Consider the following 19253-nt stretch of genomic DNA (forward strand, 5'->3'; position numbering starts at 1 on the left):
ACAAATCTTACAAACTTAATTGTCTTAAAATTATTGGATTTTGCAATCCTGTAACCACTTACCTAGTAGGTAATCACAAAGAGATTTACTTCAGAGTAGAGATGTTTACCATTGTATGCTGCCTATAAAGTGAATTCTTTATGAATGCCCGGACTTCAGCTTCTGCACAGCAAGAGACATACCTAAGCCCTCTTGTTTTCACATTTTTCTTTCGCCATTTTGTCAGAGGCAGGGATTCTTTTAACCTCCTCCTGCACTTACTGTATAGTAGGATTTGCAGGAAATACTTTGGGTAGTATCCAGTGAAGTAGCTCCACAACTACAATAATTTCTGGCTGAACAATGGAACTGCCCCTCCCTCTTCTCTCCCTGTGCATCCCCTAAATCTGTTCAAAGTACAGTGGTACCTCGGTCTACAAACTATTCGGTGAACGAACTCTGCAAAACCGGAAGTAGGTGCTCTGGTTAGCGAACTTTGCCCCGGAAGACGAACGGAAGATGAATGGTGGAAGGGCACCGGCGACGGGAGGCCTCAGTAGGTAAAGTGCGCCTCGGTTTGAGAATGCTTTGCTTTAAGAATGGACTTCCGGAACGAATTAAGTTTGTAAACCGAGGTACCACTGTATTCCCCCAACCCTCCAGAGCAGATTTGGAGAGGACATGGGGTAATTAGGAGGGGAAGACCTACTGTGCAAACAGAAGAAGAAGAAGAAGAAGAAGAAGAAGAAGAAGAAGAAGAAGAAGAAGAAGAAGACGACGAGGAGGAGGAGGAGGAGGAGGAGGAGGAGGAGGAGGAGGAGGAGTTTGGATTTGATATCCCGCCTTTCACTCCCCTTCAGGAGTCTCAAAGCGGCTAACATTCTCCTTTCCCTTCCTCCCCCACAACAAACACTCTGTGAGGTGAGTGGGGCTGAGAGACTTAAAAGAAGTGTGACTGGCCCAAGGTCACCCAGCAGCTGCATGTGGAGGAGCGGAGACGCAAACCCGGTTCCCCAGATTACGAGACTACCGCTCTTAACCACTACACCACACTGGCTCTTGCACTAATGCAACTACTGCATTGGAAACTGTTTCTGCTTTGGGAATTGTAAAGCGCCCATTCTGTTACATGCTGATCCCCTAGTTCTGCTTTCTTTGAACAAAATTGGACTTAGAAGGATGCTAGTTAAATTTGATCAACTGTGTAAAAAAGAACATCTAAAAGGAAATTATGCTAAAACCCAAAGTTGTCACGTTGAGTAAGAGGGTTACTAAGTCCAAGTGGTCATTCGATGGTCATATACTTGAGCGAGTACATATGTTTAAATATCTAGGATTGCTTATTGATGAAAAGCTTTCATGGAAATGCCAAATGAATGCAATTAAGTTATCACCTGCTTGTTCTACTGGCCAGTTAGTTATACAGGTATTTTCCATTTGAAAGGGGGCAGCTAATCAATTCTGCCCTCAAGATCTATGTGCACAAATGCTTTACGGGGCTGAAATTTGGGGAACTGGTGTCAAATCTGAACAAAAAGTTCTACAAAATAGATTTATGAGGCAGATACTAGGGCTTCCTCCAGGGACTCCATCGGCTCATCTTAGAGCTGTTGGGTCTCCCCTTGATAGCAGCCAGATTTGATCTAGCCTACCTTAGATACTGGGGTAGACTAAATGCCTTCGAGGACCATATTCTCACCAAGCTCTGCTGGTTGGAGCAATTAAGAACAGGAAGTTGGGCACAAAATGTCAAGACAAGCTCAGGGCTTATAATCTCCAAATGGAGAACTTAGAAATTGGATCTTCTACCATGACACCAACCAGGATCTATTATTCTATCTGGTATCCTCAAACCAAGGACAACTATTCAAGGCCTCACTACCTTGAGACACTGACTTTTCCACAATTATACGAGGCCTTTGTTGAACAGCTCTACTCTCTCATTTGCTGAACTGAAAATAAGTTTTACCTTAGAAACAAAACCAAATGATCTTAGGACAATAAAACATACATTGATTAAGTGTGTTACATTGCTCACAATGTGTTGCATTGGTGTGTTACATTGGTCACAAAAACACATGCATCCTGTAATGGTTTTAGGGGTTGCTCGTGCGTAAGTTACCGCCACTCTAGGCTAGGTTGCCTGGTTAAACCTTTTCTGTCTGGACAGCCATTCACTTCGTGGCTGTTCAGTCGCTAGCAGAATCCGTCAGTGGGCGTTTCTTGAACTTCTTCCAGCAAAGAAGTTCTTTGACGCCAAGTCTACGCCTACTTTCCCTGCGCGGAAGTCTTCTGCGCAGGGTGGGTGTGGGTAGCGGAGGACCCGTGCTCTCCCCGCTGGTCTCCGGCGAGGAGTCCTGGAGCCCCCTCGCCGATTCCCCCATCTGCCCCCCTTTATCCCTGGTGTTACGTTGATTTCCTTCCCCAGCCGATGAGTTGCCTCTCTCCCTGCTGGGCCCTTCTCCAGCATCGCTTGGGAGCCTTGCCTCCGCCTCTCGCTCCGATGTCAGTTCCCTGACACATCCCCTTGCATGAAATGAAATGGAAAAAACAGGTTTGAACTTTATTGTCTTCTTTGAGGTTTTCAGCATTAAAAGAAAATGTGGTGAGGGGGCCACTAGGTGGCGCATCGGAAGATGGCTGACAATAACATCTCTCCGACCCACACGAGGTAATTTGGAGGCTATGATGGGGGTAATTAGCCTCCTTAACCCCCGCAGGATTGTGGGGGGGACGGCCCTTGCCTGCTGTGCCCTATACCACCCCCGAATTTGTGGGGGTGGGGGCACTAGGCACAAAGCCCTCCTGTGGGATTCCGGCACTCCTGGACGCCGTCCCTGATTCGCGCCGCTAGTTGCAAGCATCTTCAAAAGAAACAATTTGGACGAGATAAATTGCACATGCTTCAAGGAAAAAGGGGAGTAAAGACTGCTGACAGAAGAGATCTCTGATAACAAGACAAGAATAAAATATGAGAAGATACGTCAAGATACGGTATGACTGAGGGGGGAGGGGGGAAAAACCTGCCTTCCTTTTTCTTATGTGATTTAACAAGAATCCCCTCCCCTAATGAGTCAGAAACTAAGGACTTAAGCTGTGGATTTAAGGCTGTGTGGAGATAAACTTTCGAACCAAAGCAATGTTTCAAGATGAAGCTGGAAAGCTAAGAGTTTTGGAATGACGCAGTTAAAAATGCCGTCGCCATTTTGGGAGGCATTGTTGGAGCTCTTGGGTCTGGGAGGAGAAAGAGAGAAATAGAGTTGTTTACATATCGTGGATCAACTTCTCGGTGGGACTTAAGAGCGACAAATGCCAAATTTATGATGGAAAGAGCGATGTTATCTACGAAGGAGATATATGGAAACCATCTGGACTTAGTGGAGGAACGGGAAATCCACACAGGATTATTATTTTGCTTATCGGCTTAAGGAGACTAACAGAAGAGATCGTAAAGGAAAAATAGAAATTATATGAACAAGATATGATGTGGAAACACCAAGATAAGACTGGATAGAATTATGAATTTTGTTTGGACTGATTGGGACTGATTTGGACATTAACGCAGTAATAAGAAGATGATCTGAATCCCCCTTTGGATCTTGAAGTATGGGTTCCCCCAACAAAAAAATTAAAAATTTGGCTTTGTAATTTGGAATTTACGTGATGTGATTTAATTTGATGTGATTGGCCAGTTAATAAAAATTATTTAAAAAAAAAGAAAAGAAAATGTGATGAGATGCTTGTGGCCAATGTTGTGCCACAGAACGCAAGTTGCATAGCATAAATTTGTTGCCATGGTGTCCCTTGAAATGAATAGTGTAAGGAAGGGGTGGGGAACCTATAGTTCTCCAGATGTTGCAGGACAACATATCCCACCACCCCAGGCCACTGACAATGTTTGCTGGGGCTGATGAATCTAAGAGTCCAAAGCAAAAAGAAAGAAAAAAGGGGGGAAGCTGTGCTGCCAGTCACCGATGCAGGATTCTATTTTAATAATAATAATAGAATACCTGAATAAATAAGGAATGAAACATGATCATCCCAATGTGTTTCAAATATCGCCTTTCTTCAAGGGATCGACTGAAAACTATGATACACTCAATTTAACAACCACCCATGTATAGGCATCACTGCAGCCATGTGAAAGACAATGCATATTTAAGTTATACCAAGCTACCATACAACAGATTTAATAAAAAAACAGAAAGAAAGGCTCACCTTTTTAACTTCATGTAATTTTCATTGGCTGCAGGTCTGCATTCTGCACGCTGGACTACTATTCCTTCCAGAGACAGTTTTTCTGAAATAGAAGGAAACCCAAATTACCAGCAAAAGTCATATGAGTATGAACGGTAGCCATTTTAATAAGTTGTATTTTTATTTATGCTTTGAGTGTGATAAAGCACTCGATATGCCCAAGATTTTTTCAAAACGCTTTTACTTCTGTAGTAGAATCAGTCCAATCAACAATTCTAACAAAACAAACCATCTGGCTATTGACAGCACATGCTCTTGTCCTATTCCAGTACAGTGGTACCTCGGGTTAAGAACTTAATTCGTTCTGGAGGTCCATTCTTAACCTGAAACTGTTCTTAACCTAAAGCACCACTTTAGCTAATGGGGCCTCCTGCTGCTGCTGCGCCGCTGCTGCGTGATTTCTGTTCTCATCCTGAAGCACAGTTCTTAACCCGAGATACTATTTCTGGGTTAGCAGAGTCTGCAACCTGAAGCGTCTGTAACCCGAGGTACCACTGTATATGAGGAAATTGTTGTCAAACATCTTCAAAAGACTGCATCCTTTCCCCCATACACAGGTGTGTTCCTCTAGTATATGGGTATTGCCAAGGATACCCTACAACCAGGTTATAGTTATGCTTTTGTAGATTCACAACACCAGCATACAATTTTGTTCAGTCGGCACAGGGGGATTTAGTAGCAATTTCATCCTCGGGAAAGAATAACTCAAAAACACAATGTACAGGTAACCCCAACACTGTATCAGCTCTATCCGGTAAAGGTAAAGGTAAAGGGAACACTGACCATTAGGTCCAGTTGCAGATGACTCTGGGGTTGTGGCGCTCATCTCGCTTTATTGGCCGAGGGAGACGGCATTTGTCCGCAGACAGCTTCCGGGTCATGTGGCCAGCAGGACTAAGCTGCTGCTGGCGAACCAGAGCAGCGCACGGAAACGCCGTTTACCTTCCCGCCGGAGCGAGACCTATTTATCTACTTGCACTTTGACGTGCTTTCGAACTGCTAGGTGGGCAGGAGCAGGGACCGAGCAACGGGAGCTCACCCCATTGCGGGGATTCGAACCGCCGACCTTCTGATCAGCAAGTCCTAGGCTCTGTGGTTTAACCCACAGCGCCACCCGCGTCCCATCCACTAGGTATACTTATATAAATATAAAATATGGACAAACCATTTGCACACTTAGATGTAATCTTTGAAGTACAGTCTATTAAGCTGTTGGTTCCTATCTGTTCCTATTTTAGACTCATGCAAACATAATAAATAACAAGCCTATGACTAAGCCTCATGGTTATGGAGAACTGTCTGAAAATGTGGCGATAATACCTAGATTCAGAAACTAGGCTATGAGAAGAAAATGCACAGCCCAGGTGGCAGTATTCTTAAGACATCCGGGCTAGCTCTCTGTCCATCCTTGCAACTCCTAATCCTGTTGTGCAAGCATTGCCCTCGCTTGTATGCAGGAGAAAAAGCTTTTTTGGCATGTACATGGCGAGAGTAAATGCACCTCTAAAACCTGTAAAAAGATTAGCATTGCTTGTTGTATGACAGTGGGTTTGGCACTAGCGGAAACAGTGTGGATAACACCTGAATTATATGAGTCATAGAACTGCAGAACTGGAAGGGACCCAGAGGGTCATCCAGTCCAACCCCTTGCAAATGCAGGAATCTCAAACGTGAATACATTTTGGCATGGATGGGGCAGCCTAAACATTAAAAAGAATTAAAGCTAATATACTACTTGATTCTTGGCTATAGAAATATTCCTTAATGCTGTAGCTATGCCACAGCAAATAGCAAGTAGATGATGTTGAAAGAGTTAATTCCCCCCTCCTCTTGCTGTGGAATACAAATCTGCAGACCCAACCTTTCTTACACGAAGTAGACATCCATACTTGCACAGCTTTCCTTGTCATCTACCTTTTTTGCAAATATTTACAAAGGGAGAATCAGTTGTTTAAGATCTGAGCCTGAAAGCCATGGCTGCTACAAGAAGAAACAGTGCTGCTGTTTCAGTGCCATGTTGTGGTCATTTTCTCATCGCTGAAGTGTTGCTAAGCTGTAATATTGTGTGGTATATACAAAGATTTGTGGCAAACCTACCAGCTTTCTTTCACATTGCAACAGCAGTGCCATTTTAACCAGAAACTGAACTGATCTGTCAAATATAGCCATATAAATTCAAACCAATTAAGTCATCTCTACTAGTAATATTTTTGCCAATAAAATTATTTTCTATTGAAGGGGGGGGGGGAATCCCAGACTGCTTTATATGGTTAAAAAGCAGGTTTGCCCTAGAAATCCATTTTATATAAAACACTGTTTTTTTAACACTACGTTTAATTTTATGACAATATTATCAACTTGTGTTTCAGAGCAAGGTGCACGAGCAAAATGCAACAGGACGACAAAAAGCTTAAAATATGGTTGAAAAACATAAATATTAAAGGTTTTTGAGGTTACTGTTTGGTAACCCTTTTTGAAAAGTATCTTACAACAAATAGCTAGGATTCCTCCACCATTTCATAATTTTCAATATACTATATTTCCACTTAATACCAAGATGCAGGCAAACAGCTAATTTCTTTCTGCATAAACAAAAGACACTTCTTAATCATTTAAACTTCAGAGTCTTCAAGAGGAAAAATAACTAAGACGCCTTTCTCCCCTGCCATCCTCTTGCCCTTATACGGTTAAATGCAAATTGCATCTTACAGTCATACTCCCAGTATCACACTGCATACATATAGCTTCTACGCCACCTACTGCAAGGCTGTTGCCGACAAGCTCATGCAACGCTTCCAGCACTCCCATTCTATCCTTCTAGAGCTGAATAAGGGTGCCTTTTTGACGAAATCTCCATACAAAGCAAAAGGAGGACAAAGCAAGAAAGCCGTCTTAAAGAACGGAGCACAAAACCGGCGTGAAATGGAGAGCAACAAAAAATGCAACGACTCGGAAGGCACCGATCAAGGCAAGAATTGTAAAATGTCTCCAATTACTCTCAACGTTGGTGGATATCTGTACGTTACGCAAAAGCAAACACTAACCAAGTATCCAGACTCTTTTTTGGAAAGAGTTGTCAATGGAAAGGTTCTCTGTCCATCTGATGCAGATGGCCATTATTTTATAGACAGGGATGGGCTGCTCTTTAGGCACGTTCTGAACTTCCTACGGAATGGAGAATTGCTTCTACCAGAGGGATTTAAAGAAAACCATCTTCTGGCACGAGAAGCAGATTTTTTCCAGCTTAAAGTGTTAGCTGATGCAGTGAAATTAAGGTGGGAAAAGGAGCAGCTCGCAGCCAGAGAGACTACCTTTCTGGAGATAACAGACAGCCACGACCGTTCGCAGGGCCTTCGGATTTTTTGCAATGCTCCTGATTTCATAACAAAAATAAAATCGCGCATTGTTTTGGTATCCAAAAGCAGGCTGGATGGCTTTCCAGAAGAGTTTTCAATCTCTTCCAACATTATCCAGTTCAAATACTTCATAAAGTCAGAAAATGGGACTCGGCTTGTATTGAAGGAAGACAATACTTTCGTGTGCACCTTGGAAACTCTTAAGTTTGAAGCTATAATGATGGCACTGAAATGTGGATTTAGGTTGCTGACCAGCCTGGACTGTTCCAAAGGGTCAATTGTTCACAGTGATGCACTTCATTTTATCAAGTAATTACTTCTTCTCTCAATAGACAAAAGGCCACAAGCATGCAGCCTGTAAATCTAATTAAACTTCAAGACATCGCAAAATGATTTATTCAACTCTGTACACCACAGAGCACTGCTGCTAATGAATAAATGTGAGCTAATGGTATGTAAACTGTAACATCCATCTATGAGTTCTTTGTGCCTAAATTTATTAATAAAAGAGATACTTACTAAACATGATTTAAAAAATCAGACTGAATGCTGAAGCAATTTACATCTCTGTCTCCTCTCTCCTGTCTCTTTACCACAGAATCTAGCTAAAATATTAGTATGTGCTTTTGTGGCTAATATGCAGTACATCTTATTTCACTCAAGAATGATAAAAGTGTTTTCTTTTCAACATACACAGTTTTCTAATTAAATACATCCTGGTTTTCAGATACCAATTAAGTTTCAGTTTTTACTTGCTGGTTTAAATGCAAGTCATACTGAATAATTACAGAAGATATATAAACATGCCCACTCCATTTCAAAAAGCTATACAGGAGATTTTATCGTGTACTTAAAAAATATGATTTATATAAAGGAACCCAGTTTTGTTGTTTGTTGTAAAGATTATATACTTTGCGATGTAAGTGATGAGTAAAATGCAATTACGCTGTTTCTATCTTGCTTACTAATTTCACATAGCTATTGAACTAAAAAAAATATTCAAACTTCATTTCCACAAAGGCTTGCTTTTTAGGATCCTGTATTGCAGGTCTTCCATATTATCAGCATGAAAACTTAAATCAACATATCAACATTGCAGTGGTTTGGTAGAAAACACGTTCTGGCTAGAGGAGGAAAGAAATGTAGGCAGATGCTCTACAAATTTTAAATTCTGAACCATAACTACAAGCGTTAGTTATGCCCATCTTGACTAAAATAATGAGCTGTACTTTAACTATATCATGACAAATGTTTGAACAAAATAAGATGATCATGACAATTATGTCTAGAGGTTTTTTTGCACTTCTACGAGTGAGAAAATGACATATTGAACCCGGTGATGTCACACAGAATTTTGATCTCCAGCAAGTTTAACACTAAGAGCCACTTAGTATTTGTAGAGGCCTTTTCAAAGCTCTACACATACATTAACTTGCTGCAATACTTCCAAATAATCAAAGTATGCCATAGTATACAGAGTATATAGTGTGAGAGTATGAGCAGAGTATGAGAAATAATGGTTTGTCTAAAAGCTGAGCAGCAAGTGTATGCAAGAGGAGAGGTTCATACTGGGGACTTTCCAATTTGTAGCTCAGTCTCTGATCAAAAGAGAGGTGCAACATACCAGATTGTCAATAATAAAGTTTTCATTTACCAACAAGGATATAGAAATATCAGCTCTTATAACCTGCCAGTGCTTCTGAAGCGTATGTCCCAAAATAAGCGCACTACAACTACTTTTCATGTCTTTGGAATCACAAAATAGATATAGTGGGTGCTTTGCAGAACATCAAATGGATGTGGTCCCAGGTTGGTATGCAGTGATCGGGACCCTGTTCCAGAGGAACAGCTATCAGTCCGCAAAACAGGGCTCTGTCCTGACTTTACCAATCATCAGCTGCAAGCACAAATCACAAAAGGCTTCTTAAATTATTATTTTTAAAAAACCACTTGTGATGCAATGGAGAAAGAGGTGATTTGCTAAAGATCAGAAAGATGGGGAAGTCTGTACAAGTTTGCCTGTATATGTGCATTAGGTCTCTCTTGCCCCCCGCCCCCCATTTTCTGGATTGCGTTTGACAGAGACGTTAGAGAATTAGTTCCTAACTTGTGGGTCATGGACCCCTGAGGGCCCACGGAGTTATCCCAACAGGTCCGCAAGTAATGATCCTCCAGCTGGCACTTGACTGATTCCCTCTGCCTCTTCATAGCAGCATCCCTAGGAGCCCTGCATGATCACTGGGGGGGTTGCGGTTGCTGAAAAGCACTGGTTACTGTTGTGGGTGTGGCCTGTGCCTTCCTCACTTTCCTTGGTTGATGCTTGGTATGAGGTGCACCTGGAAGAACCTGGGGGCAAGGCACAGGAATGCAGTGGTTTCTAGCACTGCTTCCCCTCCTTGCTGCCAGTGTGGTGCAGTGGTTAAGAGCGGTAGTCTTGTAATCTGGGGAACCGGGTTCGCGTCTCCGCTCCTCCACATGCAGCTGCTGGGTGACCTTGGGCCAGTCACACTTCTTTGAAGTCTCTCAGCCCCACTCACCTCACAGAGTGTTTGTTGTGGGGGAGGAAGGGAAAGGAGAATGTTAGCTGCTTTGAGACTCCTGAAGGGGAGTGAAAGGCGGGATATCAAATCCAAACTCTTCTTCTTCTTTGCCTGAAGAAGCGTGTTGCACTAGGGGTTTCTGGCCTTTACATTGCCCTATACACAGGGCTTTCTGGTAGGAGGCAGAATGAAAGTCTTCAATTTGATTTTAGTGGTTATGGTATGGACCATAAGTGGGGGTTTGCCTCTTAACTACTGACATTCATTAGTTTTGGTGATATTGGGGGTTCCTTTTGTTGCTTTATTGGGATACATTCCAGGGATAGGTAAAGGTACCCCTGACCGTTAGGTCCGGTCGCGGACGACTCTGGGGTTGCAGCGCTCATCTCGCTTTAGTTGCCAAGGGAGCCGGCGTTTGTCCACAGACAGCTTCTGGGTCATGTGGACAGCATGACTAAGCCACTTCTGGCGAACCAGAGCAGCGCACGGAAACACTGTTTACCTTCCCGCCGGAGTGGTACCTATTTATCTACTTGTACTTTGACGTGCTTTCGAACTGCTAGGTTGGCAGGAGAAGGGACCGAGCAATGGGAGCTCACCCCGTTGCGGGGATTCGAACCACCGACCTTCTGATCGGCAAGCCCTAGGCTCTGTGGTTTAACCCACAGCGCCACCCGCGCCTTTACATTGCCCTATACACAGGGCTTTCTGGTAGGAGGCAGAATGAAAGTCTTCAATTTGATTTTAGTGGTTATGGTATGGACCTTAAGTGGGGGGGGGGGTTGCCTCTTAACTACTGACTATATTCTCGTTCATTAGTTTTGGCGATATTGGGGGTTCCTTTTGTTGCTTTATTGGGATACATTCCAGGGATAGGAGCTGCCTAAATCCTGGGGTGGGGGCTGGCTTGTTTGAAGGCTTAGTTCATTTGGGCAGTCTGCTGTTCTGAGTTGCATTTGCTGCTCATGCCAACTGGCTTATAAAAAAACAAGAATGAATAAAATGTTAAGTATAAATAAAATAGAATCAAATTAACTGTGTTGTGTAGCTTTATTCGCAGTGACAGGGATTCATTGAAGTGTACAATTGATAGCTCTGATTTGACACAAAGGAACATATTATATTAGTGGCAATGCAAGTTCTCCTTTTCATCCTTTTGGGGATTGTTTCAATTGAGTTCACTGGGGGGGAATTAGTATTTAGTTTGGTATGATTGATTACTTGGGATTGCTGACCACTATACTGGATAAATAAATGAATAAATTTATAATTATAAATAAAAATGGTATTTCATACCTTTTGAATAAATTGGGTTAATCAGTGGGTACATTGGGGTCAAACAGATTTATATTTATGATTAAATTTATATTTAATACCTTTTGGAATTAATCCTTGGATTGTTAGTTGCTGAGTATGATGGGGAAATAAATGATCTTTTCGTGCTTTCTTTGATTTTGGCACATTTTATTATAAGTTTTTGTCATTATGTATTTCCTCAATTAACAGAGCCTAAAATCACAACAATTAGAATGTGGGGGGGTCCACATTTCTTAAAAGGTGGTATTCATACTCATAAAGTTGGGAACCACCATATTAGAGGACTGAGAAAGGTTTGAGCATGGGAGAAAATTGTCAGGGATTGAGGAATGAAATCTAGTAGAGGTGCAGTACTGGCTTCCCACAAGCTATGCTTGTAAATTCAGAAGCCAGCATCAAGAAAGTTTACTCCCCCTCTACATATCCAGTGCAAATTCCTTCAAATGTTGTGCTACTTATAACTATAGGGTTAAATATTATATTTTTTGCCACGGTTAAAGTCGAAAAAGGAAGGAAGGGGGACATAGAAGGAAGGAAGGAAGGAAGGAAGGAAGGAAGGAAGGAAGGAAGGAAGGAAGGACACGTTCCCAAGACTGATCCAGATTTATATATTTTGCAGGTAGCCAGGGTACTCTCAAGACAAGTATTTCTACTCCTAAATAACTGAAACTTCAGCTTTTCGTTTCCATCCATCAAAGCCCCAGGGCCATATGCAGCCCATTGCCTGTTCTAGTAAGAACAGAACAGTTTCTGGGATTATTGCCAGACATCAGAATTGGATTCCAATGGGAACTATGATTCTCAAAAGATAGATGCAGGACTACATCAGATGGCACAGGAAAGTGTGATGCGTACATGGCTCTCTGACACACAAATCCCAAGGGCACAGCTTCATGTTTACTTACCTCTTAACATGCTAGACCTTGGATTATGCCCACACTTTAAAGGATTAAAGGCTTGTTATAAATATTTTTACAACATTAGCTTGATCTTTCCTATTTGTTTCTAATCTGCTAATAATTTTGGTCATTACATTGTTCCAATAAGGTCCAAAAGAATTTCTAAAAAGTGAAGCATGGGGTTCTTGGGATTCTTTCAGCAGCTCATAGGTGACCTTTCAATTAAGGAGCGGCACCAGCCCACATTTCATACAGACTTGGCCTTTTCGGATATCTCTTATGTCTGGGTTGGGCTAGAAACAGTGTGAGCCTGACAGCTTCCATTGATAGCCACCAACCACTTTCATGAATATGATATCTAAATGGGATGAAGCCACATGAAGCTATTCTATTTGAGTTGTCCCAGGTTTTGCATTAAGAAAATACATACCAGATTGGTAGATAAAGCAAAGAATTCCTTTGATATTTAAATCCAATGCTTAAAGAATAGGATACCTGGCAGCCGGCAGCCTTATTAACTGGCCTAACAAATCAGAAATGGCTCTGCTTCCCATGCTGTCAAAAATACAACTCTGTAACCATAAAATATGGAGGAGGCTATTGCTCACAAAGTGTCACATCAAACATTTTCTCCGAACAAGTTTGCACTAAACCATCAGTTACCATGACTGTGTGATTAGTTTTTTAAGTAACTGCAGAGCATTAAGACAACGACTGAAGCTTGCTATTAAGTCATTATATTAGAAGGCAAGCATTCTCAGAATTGAACTGATATACCTGAGGGTTAGCTTCTCATGCCATAGCATCATGGAAGAAGCTAGGATCATAGTGGGAGCTCTTTTGGCAACATGTGAAACTATGGGTTGTAATAATGGGACTGAGCCTTGGGCTCATGGTCTCCTGCTCTCCTCTCCTTCCCCAGTGTGAAAGTGAAGAGATCAAAAGCTTTCACTTCCATTTTTTCCATTTCTTTTTCATTTAAATACAACAACATAGACCATATTTTTCGCTGTATAAGACGCACTTTTTGCCTCCTAAAAAGTAAGGGGAAATGTGTGTGCGTCTTATGGGGCGAATGCAGGCTGCTCGGCTAAGCCAGAAGCCAGAACAGGGAGAGGGAGCGCTGCGCAGCGCTCCTGCTCTCTGTTCTGGCTTCTGGCTTAGCCGTGCGAAGCCTCCGCAGGGCAGCGGGTGCCTTCATCCCATCAGTCTGATGCAGCCCATCAGTCCCTTCTCCCTCCTCGGGGAAAAGCCCCCAAGAGCCGCAAACATGCTCCGCGCGCTCTTTAAAGGGAGCGTGGCTCTTGCGGGCTTTTCGCCGAGGAGGGAGAAGGGCAGCCCGTCACTGACAGGCTGTCCTTCTCCCACTTCGTAGAAAAGCCAGCAAGAGCCGCGCTCCCTTTAAAGAGCGTGCAGCTCTTGGCTGGCTTTTGCGGGAAGTGGGGGAAGGGACAGAGGGCAGCTTAGCCGGGCGCAGCCTCTTCCGGGCAGGGGGAGCCTTCATCCTGCTGCCCGGGAGAGCTTCGGCGGCTATCCCAGAAGCCAGAACAGCAAGAGGCTATCCCAGAAGCCAGATCCCTCTTTCTGTTTTGGCTTCTGGGATTCAGAATATTTTTTTTTCTTGTTTTCCTCCTCCAAAAACTTGACGTGTCTTATCATCTGGTGCGTCTTATAGAGCGAAAAATACGGTAACTACAGTAACCTGTCCAGTGGTACATTCTTATTCACTTTCTTATGAAGTACATAGTATACAAGCAATACATTTATTTATGCATTATCAACTCAAGTAGCCTCTCCACAGAGATTCTTGTGTTGAGGGTGGAATCAAAGTATATTTCATCTCATTTATAAAGGAAAAACAAGCCAAGTTTCACCAAAAGTGTCCATCCTTGAATTGCTTTTAATTACCCTTCTGTGGCAAGTAACACATTGCAACAGAGCCACATTCCAAATATTTTTTAACCAGATTTCAATGGGGATTTCTACAGACTGTGTATTGGGCTATTGTTAATTGGGCTGCTGATAACAGATAAAATACATGGGAAACTAAAGATGAAGAGGTAAAAGCAGTAATAATTCACTGGGCAGAAGATGTGGGGTATAATATACAACTTGCAGATTGGGAAAGACTGTGGAAGGAGGACTTGAAATTTACAGCATGCTGTACGTTAAAAGAAAACTATATGAAAATGATGTATAAATGGTATTTGACTCCGCTAAGACTAGCAAAAATGTATAAAAATAATACTAACATATTCTGGAAGTGTAAAGAGAAAGAAGGCACATTCTATCATATGTGGTAGACGTTCAAAAAGGTAAAGGCATTCTGGGAAATGAAATATAATGAATTGAAAAAAAATGTTTAAGGTAACTTTTGTTAAAAAACCAGAAGCCTTTTAAATAGATATAATAGGAGAAGAATTACCAAAGGATATGAAAAGACTGTTTATGTGTATGATGACAGCTGAAAGAATGCTTTACGCCCAAGCTTGGAAGGAAGAGAAAACACCAGCTAAAGAAGAGTGTATTATGAAGACAATGGAATACGCTGAAATGGCAAAGATGACTGGAAGAGGACAACAAATTTAATACAGAATAGGAAAAAAACATAGACTATATTAAAGAACACTGTAAACACTTAAAGATGTTAGCAGGATTTTTATAACACTTGTAATTTGCAATGACCAAAAGACTAAATAAGTGTAATCAAATGTGGTAAAGATAAAAAAATGTACATTTTGAAAACCGGGGGGGGGGGGGAGTCCCCAAGAGAACCCCAAGTTTGTATCAGTGTTATTTTGTTTAAATGGATGTTTATAATGTTAAAAAGTAAAATAAAGAGAACAGATAAAATACTAAATATCTGCATTTAAGGTTACTGTTAAATTTGGGTCTAATGATAAGAAGGCAAGAGCTGAATTTGGTGGGAGGAGTTGTTGCATAATTTTGGAAATAACATAAAACACCTTTTTATACCAACATGCAATTCCACCATGCATGACAATATGAGCCTATCTCTCCACAGCCTTTCCAGTATAGGGGAGAGAACCAGGATCAGAAGAGAATTCATGTGCTGTGGGATTTACTGTAATTTTCCAAGTATAAGACTATGTTTTTTTCCTTAAAAATAATGTCAAAAATTAGGGGGCATCTTATACACAGATACATCTCCCCCCATTTTCCTAAATCTGAGTCCCCAAAAATAGGGGACGTCTTATACATGGGGGCGTCTTATAGACGGGAAAATATGATAGATGTCTCCAAGTGTCTGTTAGGCCCCAGTAGGCAATTATGCTCTGCAACTGATTATCTTGGCTGCTTCTTAAAGAACAGGAAAAGCTGCGATCTATGAATTCATTAGGGCAGCAGTTAATGTCACCTCTAATTACAACTGAGCCTTCTTTGAAGGCATTCAGTATTTTGCAAAGTGTCCTTAAGAAAAGCATGTTGGCTGGAATTTGGTGCATAGCCAGAAGGGATGCGGGTGGTGCTGTGGGTTAAACCACAGAGCCCAGGACTTGCCAATCAGAAGGTTGGCGGTTCGAATCCCCGTGATGGGGTGAGCTCCCGTTGCTCGGTCCCTGCTCTTGCCAACCTAGCAGTTTGAAAGCACGACATGCAAGGAGATAAATAGGTACCGCTCTGGTGGGAAGGTAAACGGCGTTTCCGTGCGCTGCTCTGGTTCGCCAGAAGCGGCTTAGTCATGCTGGCCACATGACCCGGAAGCTGTACGCCGGCTCCCTCAGCCAATAAAGCGAGATGAGCGCCGCAACCCCAGAGTCGGTCACGACTGGACCTAATGGTCAGGGGTCCCTTTACCTTTACCTTTACCTAATTACAAAAAGAAACCTGCCATTTAGGTCTGCTAGATTTCCCCATCTGAAATGGCCATTGCTTAGTGAAGAGGGAAGCCCCATCCCTGGTTTTGAAGAGGCAGGTGTGCACAGTTGCTCACTGAGCCATCAACCCTTAGGTAAAGGTGACTTGGAGGATTTGTGTCGATGAGATTCCTGCAACACAATTGTGTCCGGGTAATCTCACTGTATGGCAGCCTCAGTTCAAGTTCTTTTAACTGCTGAGCCCAAGTCTTTGTCATTGAAATGAGATAATTTTTATGGAGGACTGGGTAGTGGTCATGCCTGTGCTGGGAGATCAGCAAACTGTTTTGTGACTGCATGGAACAGCCTTCCAAGCTTGCAAACTTGGGTCTTCCTGGAGGCTTTTGTTAAACACCAGACTAAGATAATTGGTAAGGGACGCGGGTGGCGATGTGGTCTAAACCACTGAGCTTCTTGGGTTTGCCGATCAGAAGGTCGGCGGTTCGAATCCCCACGATGGGGTGAGCTCCTGTTGCTCGGTCCCAGCTCCTGCCAACCTAGTAGTTCAAAAGCACACCAAAAGTGCAAGTAGATAAATAGGTACCGCTCCGGCGGGAAGGTAAACAGCATTTCCGTGTGCTGCTCTGGTTCGCCAGAAGTGGCTTAGACATGCTGGCCACATGACCCGGAAGCTGTACGCCGGCTCCCTCGGCCAATAAAGCGAGATGAGCGCCGCAACCCCAGAGTCATCTGCAACTGGACTTAATTGTTAGGGGTCCTTTACCTTTATGGTAACTATAAAAAAATAAAACAGAACCAACCTTGCCAAACAGGCAACCTTTAACTGCCTTGGGAGCAGGAAGCCACACATCCATGGAATAATACCAGCAAGAAAATAACCCCCACCCTAAATTATATGGCTGCAATGAAGAGAGTCTGAGGTATCCACAACTGGATGTGTTTGCAGAAGGTCTCTATTAGAGTTTTGATACACACAAATCCTTGGACTCAGATTTATGGAATTCTCTGTCTTTTGCACTAGATCATGTAAGTCTGCCCATCCCCATACAATTGTGATTATTTGTTATATATCACAAAACCTGAAGTGGTTTTTTGAAATGAAGACGATCATAACTTGCTTGCATAATTCCCTCACCAAGCATTTGCAAACTGCAATGATATTAAGTAGCCAAGGGAAACCAGAAATACATCCAAACGATTTTAAAGTTTCAATGTAACCACCTGCATAAAGTCTAGATTTTGAACAATTCAAGGAATTTGTAGCAATGAATCAGTTAGTGTTGTTTTTTATTATCTCCATAAACAAGTTATTGCAGCCAACACTTACCACTGTTGCTGATTTCAGGTTTTTCATCTGTCTGACTTTCTGCAAATGACAATAAAATAAGGTTTAGGACTTTACAATTCAATATTAAGAGTGTTCCTATTTATAACTCAATGTTATGGAATGCTATAAACTCCCTGTAGTCCAATCCTGAACAACATAAGGCTTTTCAGTCAATCATGATCTACTGTTTGAAGCTCTTCCACGCCTCTTTCTAGAACCATCTGTCCCACTCAAGCTATAAAATTGGGGTTTAGAGCAGGAGAATCAGCACCCAGCCTGGATTATGAGGTGTGTAGTGGAGGTGGCACCACTTTCCCCCATTTTAACGCTAACAGCCCCATGATTAAGAGTGAAATTACATGCAACATTACATGTGAATTTAACATCACACAGAGTTTGGCTCTAAGAGATAACTTGCCAAAGTCCAACCATGCCAGAAAACTGATTCTCAAATGTAAAATTTTGTGTAGTAATAGTAGTAGTATTTATACCCCGCCCATCTGGTTGGGTTTCCCCAGCCACTCTGGGCGGCTCCCAACAGAATATTTAAAACATGATAAAACTTCAAACATTAAAAACTTCCCTAAACAGGGCTGCCTTCAGATGTCTTCTAAATGTCACATGGCTGCTCTTCTCATTGACATCTGATGGGAGGGCGTTTCACAGGGTGGGCGCCACTACCGAGAAGGCCCTCTGCCTGGTTCCCTGTAACCTCACTTCTTGCAGTGAGGGAATCGCCAGAAGGACCTGGGCACTGGACCTCAGTGTCCGGGCTGAACGATGGGGGTGAAGACGCTCCTTCAGGTATACAGGACCGAGGCCCTTTAGGGCTTTAAAGGTCAGCACCAACACTTTGAATTGTGCTCGGAAACATACTGGAAGCCTCGTAGGTCTTTCAGGACCAGTGTTATATGGTCTTTGTGGCCACTCCCAGTCACCAGTCTGGCTGCCGCATTCTGGATTAGTTGTATTTTCCGGGTCACCTTCAAAGGTAGCCCCACATAGAGCGCATTGCAGTAGTCCAAGCGGGAAATAACCAGAGCATGCACCACTCTGGCAAGACAGTCTGCGGGCAGGTAGGGTCTCAGCCGGTGGACCAGATGGAGCTGGTAGACAGCTGCCCTGGACACAGAATTGACCTGCGCCTCCACATGAGTCCAAATTGACTCCCAGGCTGCACACCTGGTCTTTCAGGGGCACAGTTACCCCATTCAGGGCCAGGGAGTCCCCCACACCTGCTCGCCCCCTGGCAACATCTGATATGATCACCAACTGGGACTGGCAGGGCAGTCGGAAGCAAATTGCACTGAATTCAATGGGACTTACTCCTGAATGCACACGGCTTTGCAACCTTAATTGGGGGCCAGAACTCACTCCTAACATGCAGGAATGGCCTCAGAGAATGTCCAAAGTGCATTTTTCTCCGTCAACACAAAGTGTTCAGTCTATCCCAAACCCCCGAGTTTCGATCTTCTGTATAAATAAAAAGTAGCAAATAAATTCTACTTTTTTCAGTGTGAATTATGGGGGGCAGGGGGTGGGACATACTCGGTTTTTCATGTTATCAAACTAAAAGTGCAAGGTATACAGAGCAGATGGTACAGTTCCCAGTCTTGAACTATGATGGGTCCCTTCTAAATGTTAATTAAGCAAAGGCAGGGTGAATTAATATTTTGTTACCCTACCATCCTTGAAGAAAGGCCACTTAATATATTTTCCATTTCCAGCATATTTTAGAT

General features: G+C 42.7%; 3 protein-coding genes across 3 annotated transcripts in view; 2 read left to right on the forward strand and 1 right to left on the reverse strand.

Moving 5' to 3' along the window:
- SPON2 (spondin 2) overlaps positions 1 to 19253 on the forward strand; it is a 460822-nt gene that overhangs the window by 413917 nt on the left and 27652 nt on the right. The window lies entirely within an intron of this gene.
- GTF2F2 (general transcription factor IIF subunit 2) overlaps positions 1 to 19253 on the reverse strand; it is a 66558-nt gene that overhangs the window by 29567 nt on the left and 17738 nt on the right. The window contains exons 5-6 of the mRNA XM_083616074.1: positions 17515 to 17553; positions 4198 to 4279 (exon numbers count right to left, since the gene is read on the reverse strand). Coding sequence (XP_083472200.1) covers positions 4198 to 4279; positions 17515 to 17553 — 121 coding nt within the window. The remainder of the gene's footprint in view (positions 1 to 4197; positions 4280 to 17514; positions 17554 to 19253) is intronic.
- On the forward strand, positions 6623 to 9253 carry KCTD4 (potassium channel tetramerization domain containing 4). Its single transcript, XM_083615977.1, has one exon. The coding sequence runs from the start codon at positions 6928 to 6930 to the stop codon at positions 7903 to 7905; it is 978 nt and encodes a 325-aa protein (XP_083472103.1). The 5' UTR covers positions 6623 to 6927; the 3' UTR covers positions 7906 to 9253.

The sequence above is a fragment of the Podarcis filfolensis genome, assembly GCF_964270895.1.
Source record: "Podarcis filfolensis genome assembly, chromosome: 5".
Taxonomy (NCBI): domain Eukaryota; kingdom Metazoa; phylum Chordata; class Lepidosauria; order Squamata; family Lacertidae; genus Podarcis; species Podarcis filfolensis.